The following is a 19,227-nucleotide window of genomic DNA, read 5'->3' as shown; positions in this document are numbered from 1 at the left end:
GGAAGTAATGGGGGGGGGCATGGGGAGCTCCACGGGCCGCAGGGAAGAGCTCCGTGGGCCGCGTGTTTAAGACCCCTGATCTAGAGAAAACATGTTGCAAACTTTTTGATTCTTCACAAGTCTCATCACCTAGGACTCCAAGACTGTCCTATGCTACAGTTAATGGATAGAGCAAGGAAATGGGCATTTACACTCCTGGGTTCTGTTGCCAGTTCTGCTATTCTTTCATAATATGAGCGTCAGCAAGTCATTTCACCTGTCTGTACTTCTGCTTCCCCAACTTTCAGTGGGGCTGTGCAGGTGTCACTAAGGATATAATTTGGTCTGAAAGTTCATTATTGCTGGTGGTGATATGTAAGTAGGAAAGAACCTAACTTAACTGTCAGATCCCAGGGTAAATTTTCAGAGCTGAAATTAAAAAACAAAACAAAAAACCTCACATCCCTTTCTTTTTACCTGTAAACTGACTAAACTTGATGTAGAATAATTGAGATAATGATGAAGAGACCCCACAGTGCTACTCCTACGTAGACACTATCAGAGTAGAGCTGAATTTTAAGTTGTCCACATAGCTTCCATTTCAGATTTTCAAAACGATTCTTTTTCATTTTATGTGGCCTCTTCTGAGGAGTCATTGCAAATATATCTTCATTTATTCTTTCACCTGGCATTTGGTTGCACTCTAGGCCACTTGATTTATTTACTTTACTGTTTAAATATATATAATAAGGCACCCATTATTGGGGTGCAAGTTTCTCACATTTTCTTTCTGTTTCTAGAGCATTATTATATGGTGGAATGAGAGAATCTCAGCCTGAAGCAGAAATCCCTCTTCAGGATACCACTGCAGAAGCATTTACAATGCTGCTGAAATATATATACACAGGCCGTGCTACATTAAGAGATGAGAAGGAAGAGGTACTCCTGGATTTCCTGAGCCTGGCTCACAAATATGGATTCCCAGAATTGGAGGATTCCACCTCTGAGTATCTTTGCACCATACTTAATATTCAGAATGTTTGTATGACCTTTGATGTTGCGAGTCTCTACTCACTCCCTAAACTGACTTGTATGTGCTGTATGTTTATGGATAGAAATGCTCAAGAGGTGCTCTCCAGTGAAGGCTTTCTGTCACTTTCTAAGGTGCGTGTTTGTAAGTTCTTTTAGACATGTTGGTTGTGGTCTATAAAAAACACTATGATAAAATGCTAATAGTGGTCTGAAACGAAGAAAAGAGAAGTATAGGCCAAGTAATAGGAAACTTTAATAGTAAGGTCAGTTAGCAGTGAAATTGCATTGCTAGAGTTACTCAAGTCAAGATGAGATGAATAACTAATACTTTGTAGTATTCTATAAACATTGTGGTAATAAAGAGAACCTAAAGATCATTCCTAAATGTAATATCTATTGAGCTAGTCAACTGTGACCAATTACAAAAGTTAAACATGACTCTTAACAGGACATTGTTTAGGGTATGAGCAAAATATTTACCTTCTTTTCTTATGTATGTTTTCTTACATATTTGTAAAGTCTGCACTGTCCGTTAAACAGTATAGTCTGGCATTTGAAGCCTGGCCAAAGTGTACGCAGTAAAGGTTTGGAGGAGGGAGTTGCAAAGATGGCATAAAACTCAGTTTATGTTCATTCTCCTGATCCTAGGGCTCCTACATGAAGGATCATTCTCCCAGCATAAGTTGGAGCAACCTTTGGGCTGCTGCAATTTACACCAGCTGCTAACTGTCCCAATGGGCTGAAACCACAATTGTGGATCATTGCAGCGTAGGGGTATTCTAGTTATGTCCCGTTCTCTGGTCACACACCCTACATTGTACTAGAGGTAGTATATGAATGTGCATAGGAATCTCTGTGGTAGCTCTGTGCCACTGGAGTTCCCCCATGCGCTAGAGTGAGCCTTCTGGGCTGGATACATCAATGGTACAGTGCCAAGTGGCTACACTGCACCAGAGGATTTTGTCCTAGATGTCTTTTTTTTTTTTTTTTAAGCAGTAAATGCTCCCATATTGTTTCATTTGCCTCAAAACTCAGTATCGGTAACCCAGCACTCAAACCAGGGTGCATGTGAAATAGCAGAATTTTTTTGTAAGAATGCAAGTTTCAGTTTCAAGCTTTCTATGAGTGGTTATAAAGGGATATTAAAACGTGTATGAAAAATATTTAAAGTCCATTTTACTCTAAAAAATACACTGACTTTTTTGGCAGGTTTAATGAGAACATCTATTCTATGAATAGGGACCAGAGACCTTACAGAGCTAACTAACTCAGTATCTGGTTACAGAGGAAATTATAATTGCTCCCCCACCCTTTTGACACTGAAGTCCTCACTGTTAACTACTTGATGCCAGATATAATATGTCAACTAAGAACGCATTGGAGATAACATCAGTGTAGAATGGAACAAACAGCAGACTCCTTGACCAGGAAACATGCTACCTCCTTTACAGTAGCTGGAGTTTGTGGGAAAACCAGTGCTGCAGGAGGACTTCCTTGTTCTAAGGCTCATTCCTACTTATACTGGCTGCAAAGTGAAAATGCAAAAAGTTGTTCAATTCTGGTTGGTTTCATTTTGCAATCAGTGCGTGTTTGTGCTTCTGTCCAGGAGATAGAGATATGTGAATTTTTTGTGCAGCTTGGCCCCAAAAAAGAAAGGAGGGAAAGAGCTTGGAGTGGGTGATATAAAACCTTCATCTAATTTTCACACCAGTGATCATATAGCTAAGTTCAAAGGTGTGCTACCAAAATTTTACTTTAGCAGCCCACTATACTGCCAAATCCAAAAATCACCTTTATTTACTCCTTGACCCATCAGCACTGAGAGTTTAAAGTACATTGGGATACAATTAATTTGAGTGGCTTGACACACTTACACACTCTAAGCCTTGTTCTGGTGGTGGTGGTATAATCATAACCTATTATGTAAGCAGAAAATCTAGAATTCTTGCATAAGTGATTAAAATGAGTAAAAGCAAGTAAGCTATAACTGAATACAATACTCAAAATAAAAACCGAAAGGCCAGGGAGGCTGCTCAGTAAGAGTATCATAGTGAGCCAGTAGTGGTTTCGCCTCTGACCAAGAAGGTTAGGATTCAAGTATGAGGACTTTGCCTTATACTTTGATCTGACAGTGCAGGGCATTCACTCCTTTGGGGATGTTGCTCTGTTAGAGGTGCCATCTGCTGGATAGGCATTAAACCAAGGTCCTGACCAAAATTCCTTTTCTCAGTAAAATACTTTTTAATGCCCTGGCTACATCTGAGCTAGTTAATGGCTATAATGTTTGTCCACAGAGTCACTGTCCCACTAGTATAATCAAGTTTTGAAAGAGCTTTTATAGCTTTACCAGTTAAAGATCTGTTAATTTTTGCTATGTTTTAGACATGAATTTTCTTGGATGTTCTCTATTTAGGCTGCTCTTCTAAATGTTGTGCTGAGGGATTCATTTGCAGCACCTGAGAAGGATATTTTCCAGGCTTTGATGAACTGGTGTAAACATAACCCCAAGGAGAATCATGCTGAAATCATGCAGGCAGTACGCTTACCCCTGATGAGTCTGACAGAACTACTAAATGTTGTAAGACCTTCTGGATTGCTGTCGCCTGATGCCATTCTGGATGCCATTAAAGTTCGTTCTGAAAGTCGGGACATGGACCTCAACTACAGGGGCATGCTAAGTGAGCATCAGTATTTTTTAAACTTGTTGGGGATGGACTTTCAAAATACAACTGTTCTATGGCGAAGGCCCTGCCATATCCACAGCCATGAAAAAATGTCACGGACTGTGAAATCTGGTCTCCCCCTGTGAAATCAGGTCTTTTGTGTAGCTTTTACCATACACTCTACAGATTTCACGGGTGAGACCAGTGTTTGTCAAATTGGGGGTCCTGACCCAAAAGGGAGTTGCAGGGGGTCACAAGGTTATTTTAGGGGGGTTGCGGTATTGCCACCCTTGATTCTGCGCTGCCTTCAGAGCTGGGTGGCTGGAGAGCGGTGGTTGTTGGCCAGGCACCCAGCTCTGAAGGCAGTGCCCTGCCAACAGCAGCACAGAAGTAAGGGTGGCAATACCATACCATGCCATCCTCACTTCTGCACTGCTGCTGGCAGCGGCTCTGCCTTAAGGGCTGGGCTCCCAGCCAGCAGCCATTGCTCTCCAGCTGCCCAACGCTGAAGGCAGCGCCACCACCAGCAGTAGTGCAGAGGTAAGGATAGCAGTACTGCAACCACTCCTACAAATAATGTTGCGATTTCTTCCCCCCTGCAACTCCTTTTTGGGTTAGGATCCCTACAATTATAACACCATGACATTTCAGATTTAAATAGCTGAAATCATGAAATTTATGATTTTTAAAATCCTATGACCATGAAATTGACCAAAATGGACCATGAATTTGGTAGGGCCTTATGTATGGATTTGTAATTTATCAGTAGAAATGAGTGGTATATTACTAATTGGAAAATACCTATATAATTAAAATGCCTAAATCCAACACCTTGGGAACACTTGAGAATATCTGAAATTGCTTTAAGTGAGAGTGAATTTTTTATCTGGCCCTGGAGGCAGAAAGAGTAATGAAAAATATAGCTGGAATAGTTTCCTAACTTCTATTTGCTCTTTTTCTGAAGAATTGCAATGGCAGGGATGACCAACATTAAATAGGAAAATATGTTAACTTCTCATCGTCTAGATGTTGTTTTAGCATGTAAATTACAGCAGAGTGCATTTTTATCAAAATGCTTAATTTTTCCTCAAGGAAAACCATTTGTAGAACCTTTATATCTAAAAAGTAATCAAACTTTAATGCAGGCAGCTGTCAGATTTTTAATGCTAATTTTGTAATAAAAATAATAGTTTTGCTGTTTAGTTTCAAAATATTCTGTATGTGATTTTTCTCTTCCCCTTTACATTGTTTGCCCACATAATGTGTAAAATGAAAATCAGTCCCTGCACCAGAGAGTTTACATTCTACGTATGAAAAGGGAGGAAAGCATTTCCCTTGTGATTGCTGTAATAGGAACCTGTCTCCACCATTGTACTAGATTATTTGTATTATTTGTGAATTAGGTTTTAACCTTTTACAGTTGGCAAAGTGTTTTATAAAAACATTTGTGTGCTACAAAGTAACAGTTACATAGCACAGAATATTTATACTGCAATTGAGAATAATGTTGAATACTCTTAGAGAATATTCTGAATTGTGGTCTCTTAAATCATGCGGAAATGAGCTTTCCATTACGGAAAACTGCTTTTTTTAGCAGCTGTCCCTTCAGGTTTTTCACTTTGGAAACTACAGGCTTTACTGATCCTCTGCATTCATGTTGGGATTTTTTTCAATTTTGTCATAAAGTGGCATTCTTTTTATAGTACTATGAAATGGAAGTTTACAAAGCCTGGATGTTGCCTGCTGATTTCCTTTTCTCTATAGTCACTTGGCCATTGATAGCAGGCACCGAAGCTCATGATTTCTCACCCTGTCAGTAATGTAGCTATTTTAAGAATTGAATTCCTGTGGCTTTTCCTTAAGTACTAAGTTCGAATTAAACTGTAAACTATCATCAGAAAACTATTCACTTCAAAGTATTAAATAATGCATCATGAAATGTCTAGAGTTAGCCCACTTAATTATTACTACTTTCAGAGAATAGGCAGATTTCCAGAAACTTCACAAACAGTTCAGGATAGAAAGACAACGACTGTAACAGAGATCCATGTACATTCTCTCAAAGTGGAGGCTGCCTTGTTCTGCACAAGCCTTCCTCCTGTCAATAAATACCTATGTTTCAGCCTTATGGCCTGAGACACGATGTACTCAATAGCAAGCTGGACCTAAATTTTGCAGCAAGCTCCATGGATTCTGCAGCAGCTTCATTTAAATCTTAACAAGTTTGAAAAATTAAATATGAACTTAAGTAATACTGGAAACAGTAGCCTGTTCTATTAAGTTCAATTTATGTTTATGCTGTCCTCTCATGTTTAGTCTTCAATATGCTTGTAAATATTTGTATTGACAATACAAATGCATTGTACAAAATTAGTGTGGGGTGGGTGCAGCTGGAGGTTGTGACAGGTGGATAAAAGGTAGGACTTTTGGCATTTGTGGAAACAACAGAGGCTGTTTGTAATTATGGGGGCAGCATCTTAGCTGGGTGTTTCTGCTAACAGGTTCGTCAATGTTGACATTTTAAACTACATTATCTAGGTTTTAGATCTAACACCACATTGAGATGAATGGGAAAATGTACACCCAAAAGCTATTGTCAGCCTGTCTGTAGAGTCAGGAAGACAACACAGTATTTTGCATTCAGATCATGTTTTCAGCATTTTCTTTACAATTATGAGGGATAGAAACTTTTTTTTTTTTTTTTAAAAGCAACAATACTTTATCTCAATGTTTTTCAACCATATATCTCAGTATTTTGCAAATGAAGTTAAGGATCGTTATCTCCAACTATTTTGATAAGACTAGATTTTGTTGCACAATTCTGTGTCAAGGGTTGGATTTTGCTGCTTTGGCAGACAAGGGGCCCAACTTGTAGGCCCTGATTCAAAGACCATTGAGCCAATAAATTCCCATTAACTTCATTGGCCTTTGAATTAGGCTCACACAACCCTGAAGCAACCTGAAGGGTTGTGTAGCCACCAAATCATCTCTGCTAATTTGTTTGTGCTGTAAAATCATAACTGGTAAGCAACTCTTTCTTTCTCCTTTTAGTACCAGGTGAGAACATTGCAACTATGAAATATGGAGCGCAGGTTGTAAAAGGGGAGCTGAAGTCTGCTTTGCTAGATGGGGACACACAGAATTACGACTTGGATCATGGTTTTTCCCGACACCCGATTGATGATGACTGCCGTTCTGGCATTGAAATTAAACTAGGTCAGCCATCGATAATCAACCACATACGAATACTACTCTGGGACAGAGATAGCCGGTATGTGACAAGTCACCCTGATTTAAGAGAAATTAAAACTGATTATACACCACCTGCCTCAATGATAAAATATTAAATTATTAACTTTTATTAAATGCCTATAAATTGCACAGTTTCAATAACATATCATGGTTGGGATAGCATTGACAACTTGAATTTAAATGTTTAACATTTGAATAGGCTTATGAGGGTTTTTTGCTTCATACTTGTTACTTATGTAACAAGTCACTTTCACTTTGCAGTGTTAAAATGACTATTATTTTAGTCATCTGCATGCTTTAGTTAAATATATAAAACTCCTTTTACTAATAACTGCTTAAATTATTAACATAATTTTAAACAAGCTGTTGATTTCTCTCCATTTATGCTGTCTATGTTTCCCATTTGCACTTAGATAATGACACTGGGCTGGTCAGTTTCACTTTCTGGTTCTCCTGCAGTGACATGATATTCTTGTGTTTCGGTTCACAACACTGCAAGAGAATTTTAAAATGAATTCTTTTGGTTAAAATAATATCATTTTAATGAAAAACCTTTCGGTTTGTGTTAGGTTTGTGACAGTAACCTATGTGTGGTAAAATTGCCCAGATTGGTGATTACCAAGTTATGAATCTAGTTCTTAGAGACCTGTTTAAGGAGACTTGTGAAATTTGAATTATCACTGCCCACGTAACTAATATAACCCCCTACCTCATTTTATTCTTGCTGCTTCATGTTCTTAAAGAATCAAATTGCACACAAGTTTAACAGTTGGGTGACACCGTAAGTTTGGAAATTCCAAGCCTTATTTTCTATTAGCAAAAATATATCAATTTAATACTAGCTATCAGGAAGGGTTTTTTTATTTTATTAATAGTTCTCTAAATCATACAGCTGTTTGCAAATATCTTTATTCTGTTAAGCAAGAGGAAAGTTGCCTTTTGGTTTTTCACAGAGTATTACATTTAGTATACAACAATGATGAGCTTTTCTACATTGAAATGCTTCCGTCAACCTAGTGTTGTCTGCATAGGGACTTAGGTCAACTTACCTACATTGCTCAGATGTGTGGATTTTTCACACCCTGAGCGATGTAGTTGGTTTGATATTATTTTCTAGTGTAGACCATCCTTGTGTTAAACTAATCCCAGGTCTTTAACAATATACATTCAGTAAATTGTCACCCTGCCACTGGATTTTTGTAACCAACTCTCATTATTTTAGAATAGAAAATATTAACATTACTAATTCTTTCAAATAAACTCACTTATAATCTCAAGTGTAGTTATTGTTCTTTCAGAATAACATATACTGATTTTAAGGAGTGACCTGTTAGTTTAAAAGCTTAACTTTTATTGTTGAGCAAAAGTTCCATCAGCTCAGGACTACTGGAATTTGTGGTTTTTTCTTTCTCCCTTGGAAACACTGAAAGGCAACAGATTTAAAGCTTCTAAAGAAATACTTTTTAGTCAATGCATAAATAACCTATTGAACTAATTGTGACACGATATGAACCAACTAAGTAAAAAACTTTGTAGAATTCAAAAAAGGATTAGATAATTACATGGATAGAGAGGCAATAGTACCTAACTAGGTCAAGACTGATAAAGAAAATCAATGAAAAATATATTATCACACAAAATAAACTTGCATTTTCCAGTTAAGGGTTTCAGGCTGACATTTATGATCTGCTAAATTTTCTCTGATATCTTGTTAATATTTCAGCAGAAATAATTGCAGTGCTGGTTTTAAATTTAGCTCATCTTATTACTGGGAATTATTATTTTGGTCATTTTATGTCATTCTGAAAATATCTTTTAACACATGATTACATTAAAATTTATTTTTAAAGCGATTTGTAATGCAGCCTCCTTACAGAAGTCTGGATATGGGTCCCTTTTGTGAAAATGTATTTTACATAGACACCAACTTCCAGAAAGCAGGTTATTTCACAAATATTGAATGCTTCTATTCTAATTATTATTTTTGGCAATCCACAGGTCTTATTCCTACTACATTGAGGTGTCCATGGACGAGTTAGACTGGATCCGCGTGATCGATCACTCTAAATATCTTTGTCGGTCCTGGCAGAAGCTGTATTTTCCTGCCCGTGTCTGCAGGTTAGTTTATATGCATAATACTATATGTGTATCTTTCCAATTCTTAGGCACCTAAATAAGTGGCTTGATTTTCACAGGTGTTGAGCACCCAAATCAGATAGTAATTTCAATTAAAGTTGTGGATGTCACTTATCTACAAAAATCAGACTAGCTCTGTAGATGCATAAATATGAATTTAGTTGCTGAACTTTAGGGAACCATGTTTGAAAACTTTGGTGCTCTTCTCTCTCTCTAAATATATTTACAGCAGAGTTGAACAATAGTTTGCGTATTCTTTTCTCTCTTCTTCTAGTTATAGTCCAATGAGGTAAGACTGTTAGTGTTTTTTCATTCAATAAAAGTAGCACTCAGCAGCTGTAATTTAGGCCTCTCTATCGTGACCAGTTCTATGGGGTGTCTTTTTGTAAGTGGGCCCATCAAGATGAGCCTCTTCTCCAGGCAGCCTCCATTATCAAGAAAACTTCAAGGAGAAACCTCAGCCAAGAGCTAATGAGGAAGTATCTCCTTCCAACAGATCCTAGTAATCTCTACATGAAGTTATCATACCCTCTCCATGATCCTACGCAGCTGAAGTTAAAGTTTTTTAGGACTTGATGAAGAGTATAGCCAAGACCTTACAGGTTCACTTGGAGGAAATACAGGAGCTCCAATGCTCCCAAGTGGATATCCTCCCCACCACATCTCAGGGCAAACTAGCACTGCCTGTCAATGATGCTGTCTTGTAACCAGCCCATAACATTTGGCAGATTCCTGTCACCATTGCACCCATGTGTATGAAGACTAATTAAAAGAGAGAAAAATTCCAGCCAAGGGCTCCAAATACCTTTTTATCTCACCCTACTCCCAACTCCTTGGTGGTTGACTTAGTCAACATAACATTCACTTGAAGAAGAAAATGGTTTCTTCCCTGCTGATCAGAGTCCTACTTCTATGGGAGTCTTATCAATGAAGGAATAGAATGCATGGCTTGTGTTCACCTTGCCTTTTTGCACTCCAGAGCTGAGAGCATAGAGGGCATTCAGGGTGCAGGCGTGGCCCCAATGAACACTGATTTTTCAAAAGAATCTGATCTTGCATGCACAGGATGCGTGAACTCCAAGAGTGGGATCTCTGTGGACAACACATTACAAACCACAGTTCCTGTAAGGTACATAACTGTTCTCTTTGTTTTGTTTGATATATATGTAAAGGGAGAAGAAAAGGAAAACTTAAGCTAAATATCGGGGTAAAATTCATGACATTCTCTTGGAAGTCCAGTTGTTTGAGACCTTTGTAAAAGAGTTTGGACGCTATACTAGTAAATTTACTCTATGAAGGGAGCAATCCTGCACTGACAGGCAGAGGGAGCAGATTATTCCTTTTCCATGTAATTTCGGCACTTCTATGATGATATGACAGATAAGGCCTTGCTCATCTTTTTTTCCCCATTTTAAATTCTGATTTTTAAACCAATTCTCCACACAACCAGAGCAATGCAGTAAACATACATGCACAAGAAATCCTCAGCTATAAATAAGTTCTTTGGCATCTGAATGAGGTGTGGCCAACAGTGTCCTTCACTACAGACTTAAAATATGGACAGAGAGAACCTCTTTTGATCGGGGGGAGGGATAGCTCAGTGGTTTGAGCGTTGGCCTGCTAAACCCAGGGTTGTGAGTTCAATCCTTGAGGGGGCCATTTGGGGATTTAGTTGGGGATTGATCCTGCTTTGAGCAGGGGGTTGGACTAGATGATCTCCTGAGGTCCCTTCCAACCCTAATAATCTATGATTCTATGATTCTATGATATAAGGTTACTGTCTAAGTCTGAGTATATTCTCCCTTCACAGCACAATACTCATTTTTGTTAATAAGAATTATGCATGTCTGTCAAAAGGCAGATGTACTGCTTTAAGTGGACTGTGTGGTTTATCCATCAAAGAAGCTGCCTCTGTCAACAGGTGGATAAGAATAATTGGTTTTGTATAAAGGTATGAAAGAACTTTTTCAAAGCAAAACTGTGATGTAATAGAGAAGAACTTTGCTAATTAGCACACACTGTCCAACTGTTGTATACAAACAACAATCTCCCCACACTGCTCAATAATGATTTAATAGCCAGCTCGCTTTTAGTGAGGCCTTATATAAAGATTTTGTTAATTTAAAAAAATACTACATTTCCTATTGTCATATGATCTATTAATATTTAAAGCTAAACTTCAGTTGTCTGATGAACTAAGTACATTTTGTGATGAGGTATCTTAGTTTTTTTGTTTGTTCACTTGCTATTTAGCAAGATCAAGTAACGTATTGGGTCTCCTAGTCATTGGTGAGGTTATGCTGTTTAAAATATATTGTAATCTCTGCATCTAATTGCAAACAATAAATAATTTTTAAAGCTTAACACTATTTATATTATATGTTCATAATTAAACATCAGTGATAACTTTCTAAAGAAAATATAGAGAACAAAAACCAAAAAATCCCATCACAATTTGGAAGCTTGTCAGACACAGTCCTCTAAACATATTAGGTCAAAGAACAATCTGAGAAACAGCTAGATAGTTTACCAGCATAGGAACTGGGTAATTATCATAAACATGGTTGGTATATAAATGTCCAGCTTATAAAGCACTACTGTAAAAGTGCTTTATTTTTTTCTAATTTAGAACTATATAGTTTCAGATGAAGTTTTTATTTCATCCGATTCATTATTTATCCTCTATCAGATATTTTTTTCTTTAATTGTTCACACAATTGTTCTTTAATTGTTCACAGATATTTGTATCATATTCAAAGAAAATAATAATTTTCCCATTTGGCATTCTCCCACAATTTAGCAGGGAACACCACAGAGGCAATGATACTGAAAGAGAGGAACTCAGATCTTAAAAGCATAATTTCTTCCTCCTCTGAATCTTTGTCACGCTTGCTATAGCAGGAAGTACATGGGTCTTTCCCCTCGGTATTTCAGGTTTGCAAAATGCACCCATGACTATCCTTGTATGATGCAGATGAAAAAAGTTTGAAAAGTACAGAAGAGTAATAAAACCTGGAAATTTAATTTTGAGAGGTTTTCGGGAAGGATCACAAGTCTCTTTTGGGAGCAGGGTATTTTATCCCCCTCTTCTCTGATGTCCCTTTTTTGGGGGGGGGAGGAGGAGTTGAGCCAGAAAGCAACAGTAGCTTCAAAAACGTTAAAATGAAAGGAGGAACTCAGTGCTTAAAAGATAAATAGCTGATGCAGCACTGAGTGCAGTTTATTCTTCTTCCTCCCTTTCTCACTCGCTAGTTACAGTTTAAAATGGAAGCATAGTAAGAGACCAAATCATTCATCAAGTAGGGAGGTGCCATTTTGACTGTCTCATATAGGATAAGCAACAGGAAATACAGCTTGCTATTTGAATGCATTAGAAAACAAGAAACTCAAGCTTGGTGCAAGCTGACTTTTTATAAAAATAATTATTTAATTTTTAAACCATTGTTTAAAACTTCAATGTGTGTTTCTGTGTTACCCGCATAAAATTCTCTATTACACACACTCTAGGGCACCCACCTTTACCCTTCTGTGGGCTCAAGGCGTAACTCTGTTAATCTAGGCAAGCCCACCCTTTCCCAGTTCCTGGGGCTCCGGGTATAAGGCATCCAGCTTCACTCTAACTTTGTTGCCCGCACACTCTAGGACATCCCGCCTCTACCTAGTTCCTAGAGCTCAAGGCTTCCACCTCTACCTAGTTCCTAGGGCTCAAGGCGCAACCCAGTTGATTTAGGCATCCCCATCCTTTCCCAGTTACTAGAGCTCCAGGAGAAAGAGATCTAACTTTACCCCTCCGTGGGCTCCGGGCTCTACTCTGTGGGCTCGGGACTCTACTCCTCCGTGGGCTCCGGGTAAACACCAATTCCCTATGGACTCAGAACAAACACCCATTCCTTATGGCCTCAGGGCCTCAGGGCTTAATCTTTTTCAGGTTTACGGGGTCTTTTACCAGTGAAAGAGCCTTACACAGTAATATCTTACTTAACCTCTATTTATGAACAATCACCAAAACAGAATGCACACACTAAGCATACAATGCTCACCACTCCCAATAAGACAGATGAACTTTTCCTGCTGGCCAGTCAGGATCAGGTCATCTGGGGGACTCCAGCTTCTGCATGGTGCGAGATCTGGCAGCTCTGATCTTGGGGCTGTGTTCTGGTGTTGATTCCCAAAAACTTTCTTTTGGACTCCAGTTTGTATAGTGAACCTTGAGTCTTGCTTAGCTGTATCTTAACCAATCATTTTACTGAAATATTACTAAATTTTCTAACTAATCCTAACATATTGTAAAACAATTCTTTAACCAATTATACTTCACCACCATGGTTGATTTACAACTAGCAAAATTATTTATGCAATAGATAGAAAGAATCAAAGAACTAGACAGCAACCATACAGATAAACAACAGAGAAGTAGGGACTATCAAGGCAAAACAATAGAAATATAGATTTTACAATTACAGCTGTTAAGTGATTTCTTGCCAGACAGAATGCTAGAATGCTATCAAACAACGTTTTCTTTAATCATCTTAAGATCTGTTTCTTTATCTGGTGATGGTGTTACTGTTAGGACAGGATTGCCTTCTTAACAGCCCAATATTACATTATTTTAATGTAATTTAGATGGAATGTGAGGATGTGACTTTTTGCTTCTTGGCTATTGGCTGCTGCTGTCCTAATATGGCTGCAGACAAAGGTCTTACAATATGGCTACAGGAAAAGGCCTTATCCTTGCATATATGGAAGGTGGAGTTTAAAAAAGTATCTGTCTTTCCTGTGCACTCCAATGGTGAGCTGCATTTTCTGACCTCTTAACACATACTTTCAGCATGGGATCCAGTCTGGTGTTGTAGTGGTAAAATAAACACACACTCAGGCACTAGGATGATTTATATTTTCTGAAATGTTTAAAAACTGGCATGTTCAGAAACTGTGTTGGAAATTCATTTCTTAATATGCAGTTTATTTAGAGCTAGATTATGTCCTTGTTTTTCACAGCCAAGCAAGGGAGGAAGGCCCTTCCCTCTGCTCAGCAAGTAAGACTTCCCCAGAATGTGGGTATGAGTCTGGTACAGAGTACAGCCCCTGCTCTCTAGATATTCCCCTTTTCAAGCAAGTGGACAGGAAAGAGTTTAAAAGGGTCAGGGGGAGTGCTCTGCTCCTCCCTATTGAATTGTTAGAGTAGTTTCCTGCAGAGGGGAGTACCTGGGTGGGCAGTGAGTAAGTACTGCAGTAATGTATTCTGCCCCTGCCCACACTGTTCTAAAGTAAATCATACTCTGAGTTGCAGTTGGTTCCCAGGGCTATTCCTAGGCAGCACAGCTATTCACTGCTCCCAACTGAGAGTGGAACCTAAATGCTCAGTCTGTTCCTTAATTAAGTATGTATCTAAAGGCGTGCAGTTTTTCTTCAATGCAATCTGCTTCTGCTGGATGTTCCTGATGCATTAAATGGTGCTACCTAAAAATCTCAGTAGTTAGACTTGGTATTCTTTTGTGTTAAAGTGAAAAAAAAATCAATCTCGGGCCCCAGCAGAAGGGATTAAAGTTCAATTGCACAAGGTCTCCAATAATTACTTTTTTATTAATATAGTCTTGAAATGGGTTTTTAAAAAAAGAGAATTTGGATCGAGACTCTTCACAACACTATTGCCTAAGAATGCTTTGTGATGGATAGAGAAGAGCACAAGTGGAGAGTGGGGTTATGTTTTCTTTGGGTACAGTTATTATGGTTTTACTCTTCTTAAAAAATACAGAAATAAAAAAAATTGAACAAGACAGATACCATGCTTGATGTTGAAGGACATTGTTTGTATCTAATACACCAGCGAAATTGTTCAAATATAGCTTATAAAGAAAATATTAACCCTGTAATACTGGCCAGGTTAGTTGTCTGTCTGAGTTATCTGTCACATAAATATCAGTCATGCAAGGTGAGAGCTCTTCAAGGCTAGACTACCAAACACCCAAGTTTTAAGAAAATATACAAAGTCTTTCATTATGTATAAACGTTGTTTGAATAACTTCTCCATTCACATAAATGCAGTTTTCTTCATTCTGTGCTCACTTTTCATCTTCAATCTGCATCTGTTCACTCATGAACCTATGTTTGTTAGTATCAATGCCAGTTTCATATGAGCTTAATTAGAAAAGCACGCTGTGTGTTCCATCCCCCAAATTCTGGTTAGAGTAATATTTAAATGTAAAGTTTTTCACAAAAAACATAGACTAATTCAGTCAGCCTCATCAGTCATTCATTACATTACTTATAATGTATTGTAGCCTCTATTAAAGCCTGAAATTGTTTTTGTATAGCACTTTAAAATATCAAAATTAGCTTGTGAACTAAGGGTGCTGTTGTACTTCCGTGCGTAATACCTCTCAGTTGGCAGTACACTGAGCTGTCCAAACTGGTTAGTTATACTTTGACATCTTAGTAACTTAATATGGCCAGTGATACTTTTCTGATTCAACACTAACTGCTTATGTTTTCCCTCAAGCATGTATGGTAGGTGTTTTCTAGGTCTGTAAGAATTTTGCTTGTCCTGCCGATAGGCTCGATTATCATACTAAAAATAAAACGATGGTGAACAAACTCTCTAGTGTGACTCTTCTTGACGTTACAATGGGAAACTTGCTTATGCTTTCACAAACAGAGATGTTGTTATGTTTTACTCTTGCTTTATGGGATATGATCATCATCTTAGATGTTTAGGTTCATTTAATGTACAGAGAAGATCATCATAGTCTTTTTAGTAGGGGAAGCTTCTATATATATGTGACAGTCTATACTGTTACGTTCACCACTTTTACAAGACTATGATTAAATTTTGTACAAAGTATGCCTTGTGAGGTATCGTTTGAAAAGTCATAAACTGCTGAATATCATTATCCTGTTGAAATATGTGTAACCTCTTCCTTTCCTCCCTGGGTTACTTGGGAGCAAGCAACACTCACCCCGTGTGCCTGGATGCCTGACGTTGGCAGTAAAGGAGATCCTGAGTATCCCAGTGATAATGTTGGATAGGTGGGAATCCTCTATCCACCCCTCTGCTGCAGTCCTTTTACTTGTAAAGGACATTAAAATGAGCAGTGCTTCCACCTGGCTGGCCCTGTAACTCTCACTGGCATGCCTTCGGAGCCTCCAGGAATAAACCTAAGCTAATCTGTGCAATGGGTCTAACTCTAAAATACCAATTATAAACAATATATGCCCAGTAAACACTTAGATTACAGTTAACACACATTTACTTAATAATTTAAGGAAACATGGCATAATAGACTGAGATTAAATGTCGCTACTAATTTAGATCAGCAGGGGGCAGTTGGATAAATCAATTAACAAACATATCTAAATTGCATTTACACTGTCACCGTTCACCCCACCTCTGAGTGTACGCTCCTCTAGATTTCAGAGTTTTAAATGCTTGTGTGAGTGCGCTTGAAGATTGTGAAGCTGGGGACAGCATTCTATTGGTTCAGTAAATCAGTCCAGCCAAGGCAACAAGGGGCAGAACAATTCTAATTTGGAATCATTCCAAGCTGCACAACCCCTCTGAAGATTGGAGTTGTTTTAACCAGATGTCAGTAACCTTGATTCTGGTTTGATGACAAGACCTCTTTCCCTCTTCTGAGACTCAGATAACCCCTTAAAGTCTCTTTTCTGTCCCCCCTCCCCTTGCAAGTACTTTCCCAGACAAAGGTGGTGGTTACCCATACTGCCTTCACTTGCAGGACCATCTCAGTCAGCTCTGGGTACAGCAACCGTCTCTGCCCTGGCTCCAGTGAAGCCCATCAACAGCCTCCGAGGCTCCCTGCTTGATCAAAGCCCCAGAAGACTCTAAGCAGCAGCTTCTGGCTTTCTAGCAGCAGTTTAGCAGCAGCTCCTGGTTTGGACAGAGCTTCATAAAGCAATCTCAGCTCCTCTCCAAAATGGAGCCCATCGCATGGTCTCCCTGCATTCCCTAATAAAGGAAGTCTCTCGCTCTCTTCCCCAAGGCATCATGGGAGTTGTAGCCTCGAAGGCTGGATTGTAGCATTAAGGATCATCCCAAGTGGAACACTCCCAGTTAAGTTCAGAGGACCCCCTAGTAAACGATGCCTGCATATGTATGGCAACACTATATGTGAAGGTATGAGATTCTACTGTATGATTGTTACTGAAATATGCTGTAATTCTGGATAACACCCACAAACCAGTTTTTCAGAGGCAGACACACTGGCCCCAACCAGGTGTTAAAGGGCTATCACTTGCTTAAGTGACCATTCTCCAGCAAGGGGACAGTGTGAATAAGAAATTTATATTTCATCACAGGGACAGTGTGACATCACCCAGGGTACAAGATGGACTTTTGAACAACAGGCAGTTCACAGTTCCTAGTACACAAGCTGGATCCTTTCCCAACTTGGGACCAATCTCCCCAGTTCAAAGGCTTTCAAGCAATCTTGTTTCAGTACAGATGGTGGAGGAGAGAGGTGGTCAGAGACCCTTCCCTCCCCCACTTTTGTACTCTGAGCCTTTGTACTGGAAAAGCCTCTACTGGGTCATGGGAGTCGGGCAGTTCCATGGCATATGTGAGTTGCCAAGTTTCCTTCATATGAACTGCAAATTCTTGCTTGCACCTTTTGTGTACGTGTTAGTTGAGGTATCTCTGGGGATGACATGCAAGTCCTTTGTTTATAGTTCCTTTGTTATTTCTAAGGAGCTAGTCTGTGGGTGTTTCCCAGACTCACAGCATGTTTCAGTAACAAATATGTAGCAAAATTTCATAACTTCATATGCAATAATAATACACACATTTTAACAGGACATCGCTGATTAGCAAAACATGACTTTTCCAATGATACTTCACAAGGTATACTTTGTACAAAACATATAATCATATTACAGTGGTGAATATGTGGGTACAGAGGGTTACATGGGGCACAGTGTGTCACAGATGATTTAAATCTCACATCCACAAGAAACTGCTTGTTGCATGCATCCCAGCTTGGTGTAATCTCAAAGAGGGGACAGTGGCATAAGAATGAGAGACAGTGGTCTCCAACTCACCTCTCTCTTCTTTCATCTGTGCTCATGACCGTAATGACTCTCAAAGAACTGAAGTAAAGGGGAAGGGTTCCAGGCTGAAAGGGACCCAGACTGTGAAATTTACTGCAGTGTGGTGAGGAAAACCTTTTGCTTTTAAGTTCACTTAGCTTATTAGGTTAGGTATTAGCTTGCGTTTTACTCTTTTTAATTTCTTTTGTAACCATTCCTGACTTTTATGCATTACCACTTGTAATCACATAAAATCCATCTTTCTGTAGTTCTTGTTTTATCTTAATCAGTGTGTTTGGTCTAAAGTATGTGGGAAACTGTATTTGGGATAACAAGGATGGTGCATAATCATTTTCCTTTGATGAAATGAACTTCCTATGAGCTTGTACAATTCAGAAGGGTACTGAGCAGTTCAAAATGCACATTTCTGGGGGGACAAGGCTAGGACTAAGAATTTGATCCCTGTATGTAATTCATGAGTGACCTGTCAGAGTTCTCAGCATTTTGCTGAGAGTTAATTTGCATTCTAAAGGCTGCGTGAGCAGGCCAGGAGTGGATGTTCTGACAGCAAAGCAGTGTAAAGGCACCACAGGCTAGAGAATTAAGGGGACACAACTATTCAACTATCCAGATTGTGCACTGGGGAAATGTCACAATATACAAAGCTTTCTTTTTTGACTACACAAAATAGGTTTTTTTTAGAGGTTGTTTACTATCGTTGAGTTTTTTCATTTTGCCATAATTAAATTTTTCCTGACCCCTTAACTGCTACTTGTTCAATCCCCTTCACTTAAGTGGTATAGATGTACCATTTACTGCACGGAAAAAGCAAATAAGAATGAAAATACACTACAGGGATATTCGTTTTAAAGAATCTGTCTCCTTATCCCTGAGAAAAAGCAATCTCTGTCTCCGTTTCATAATAATACTTTGCACTTACATTACCATTTTTATCTACGGATCTGTGAGGTCTTTACAAAGACAGGGAAATGAAAAACAGGTTAAGTGACTTGTTCACAGTTATATAGCAGAATCAATGGCAGAGTTAGGAATAGAACCCAGATATCCAGTTCCCTCCACTAACAGTTAAAGAATGCAGAAATCCCAGGGTATGAAGACTTGTGCA

General features: G+C 38.7%; 1 protein-coding gene across 1 annotated transcript in view; it reads left to right on the top strand.

Annotated features, from left to right (window-relative positions):
- The window catches only part of BTBD9 (BTB domain containing 9), a 288,922-nt gene that overhangs the window by 26,499 nt on the left and 243,196 nt on the right, over nucleotides 1-19,227 (top strand). Inside the window, exons 3-6 of the mRNA XM_065401988.1 lie at nucleotides 780-1,143; nucleotides 3,425-3,689; nucleotides 6,726-6,945; nucleotides 8,925-9,044. Of these exons, the coding sequence (XP_065258060.1) occupies nucleotides 780-1,143; nucleotides 3,425-3,689; nucleotides 6,726-6,945; nucleotides 8,925-9,044 (969 nt within the window). The remainder of the gene's footprint in view (nucleotides 1-779; nucleotides 1,144-3,424; nucleotides 3,690-6,725; nucleotides 6,946-8,924; nucleotides 9,045-19,227) is intronic.

The sequence above is a fragment of the Emys orbicularis genome, chromosome 3 (assembly GCF_028017835.1).
Source record: "Emys orbicularis isolate rEmyOrb1 chromosome 3, rEmyOrb1.hap1, whole genome shotgun sequence".
NCBI lineage: Eukaryota > Metazoa > Chordata > Testudines > Emydidae > Emys > Emys orbicularis.
The sequence above is the reverse complement of the archived record's forward strand: the minus strand, read 5'-3'. Positions and strand labels throughout refer to the sequence as shown.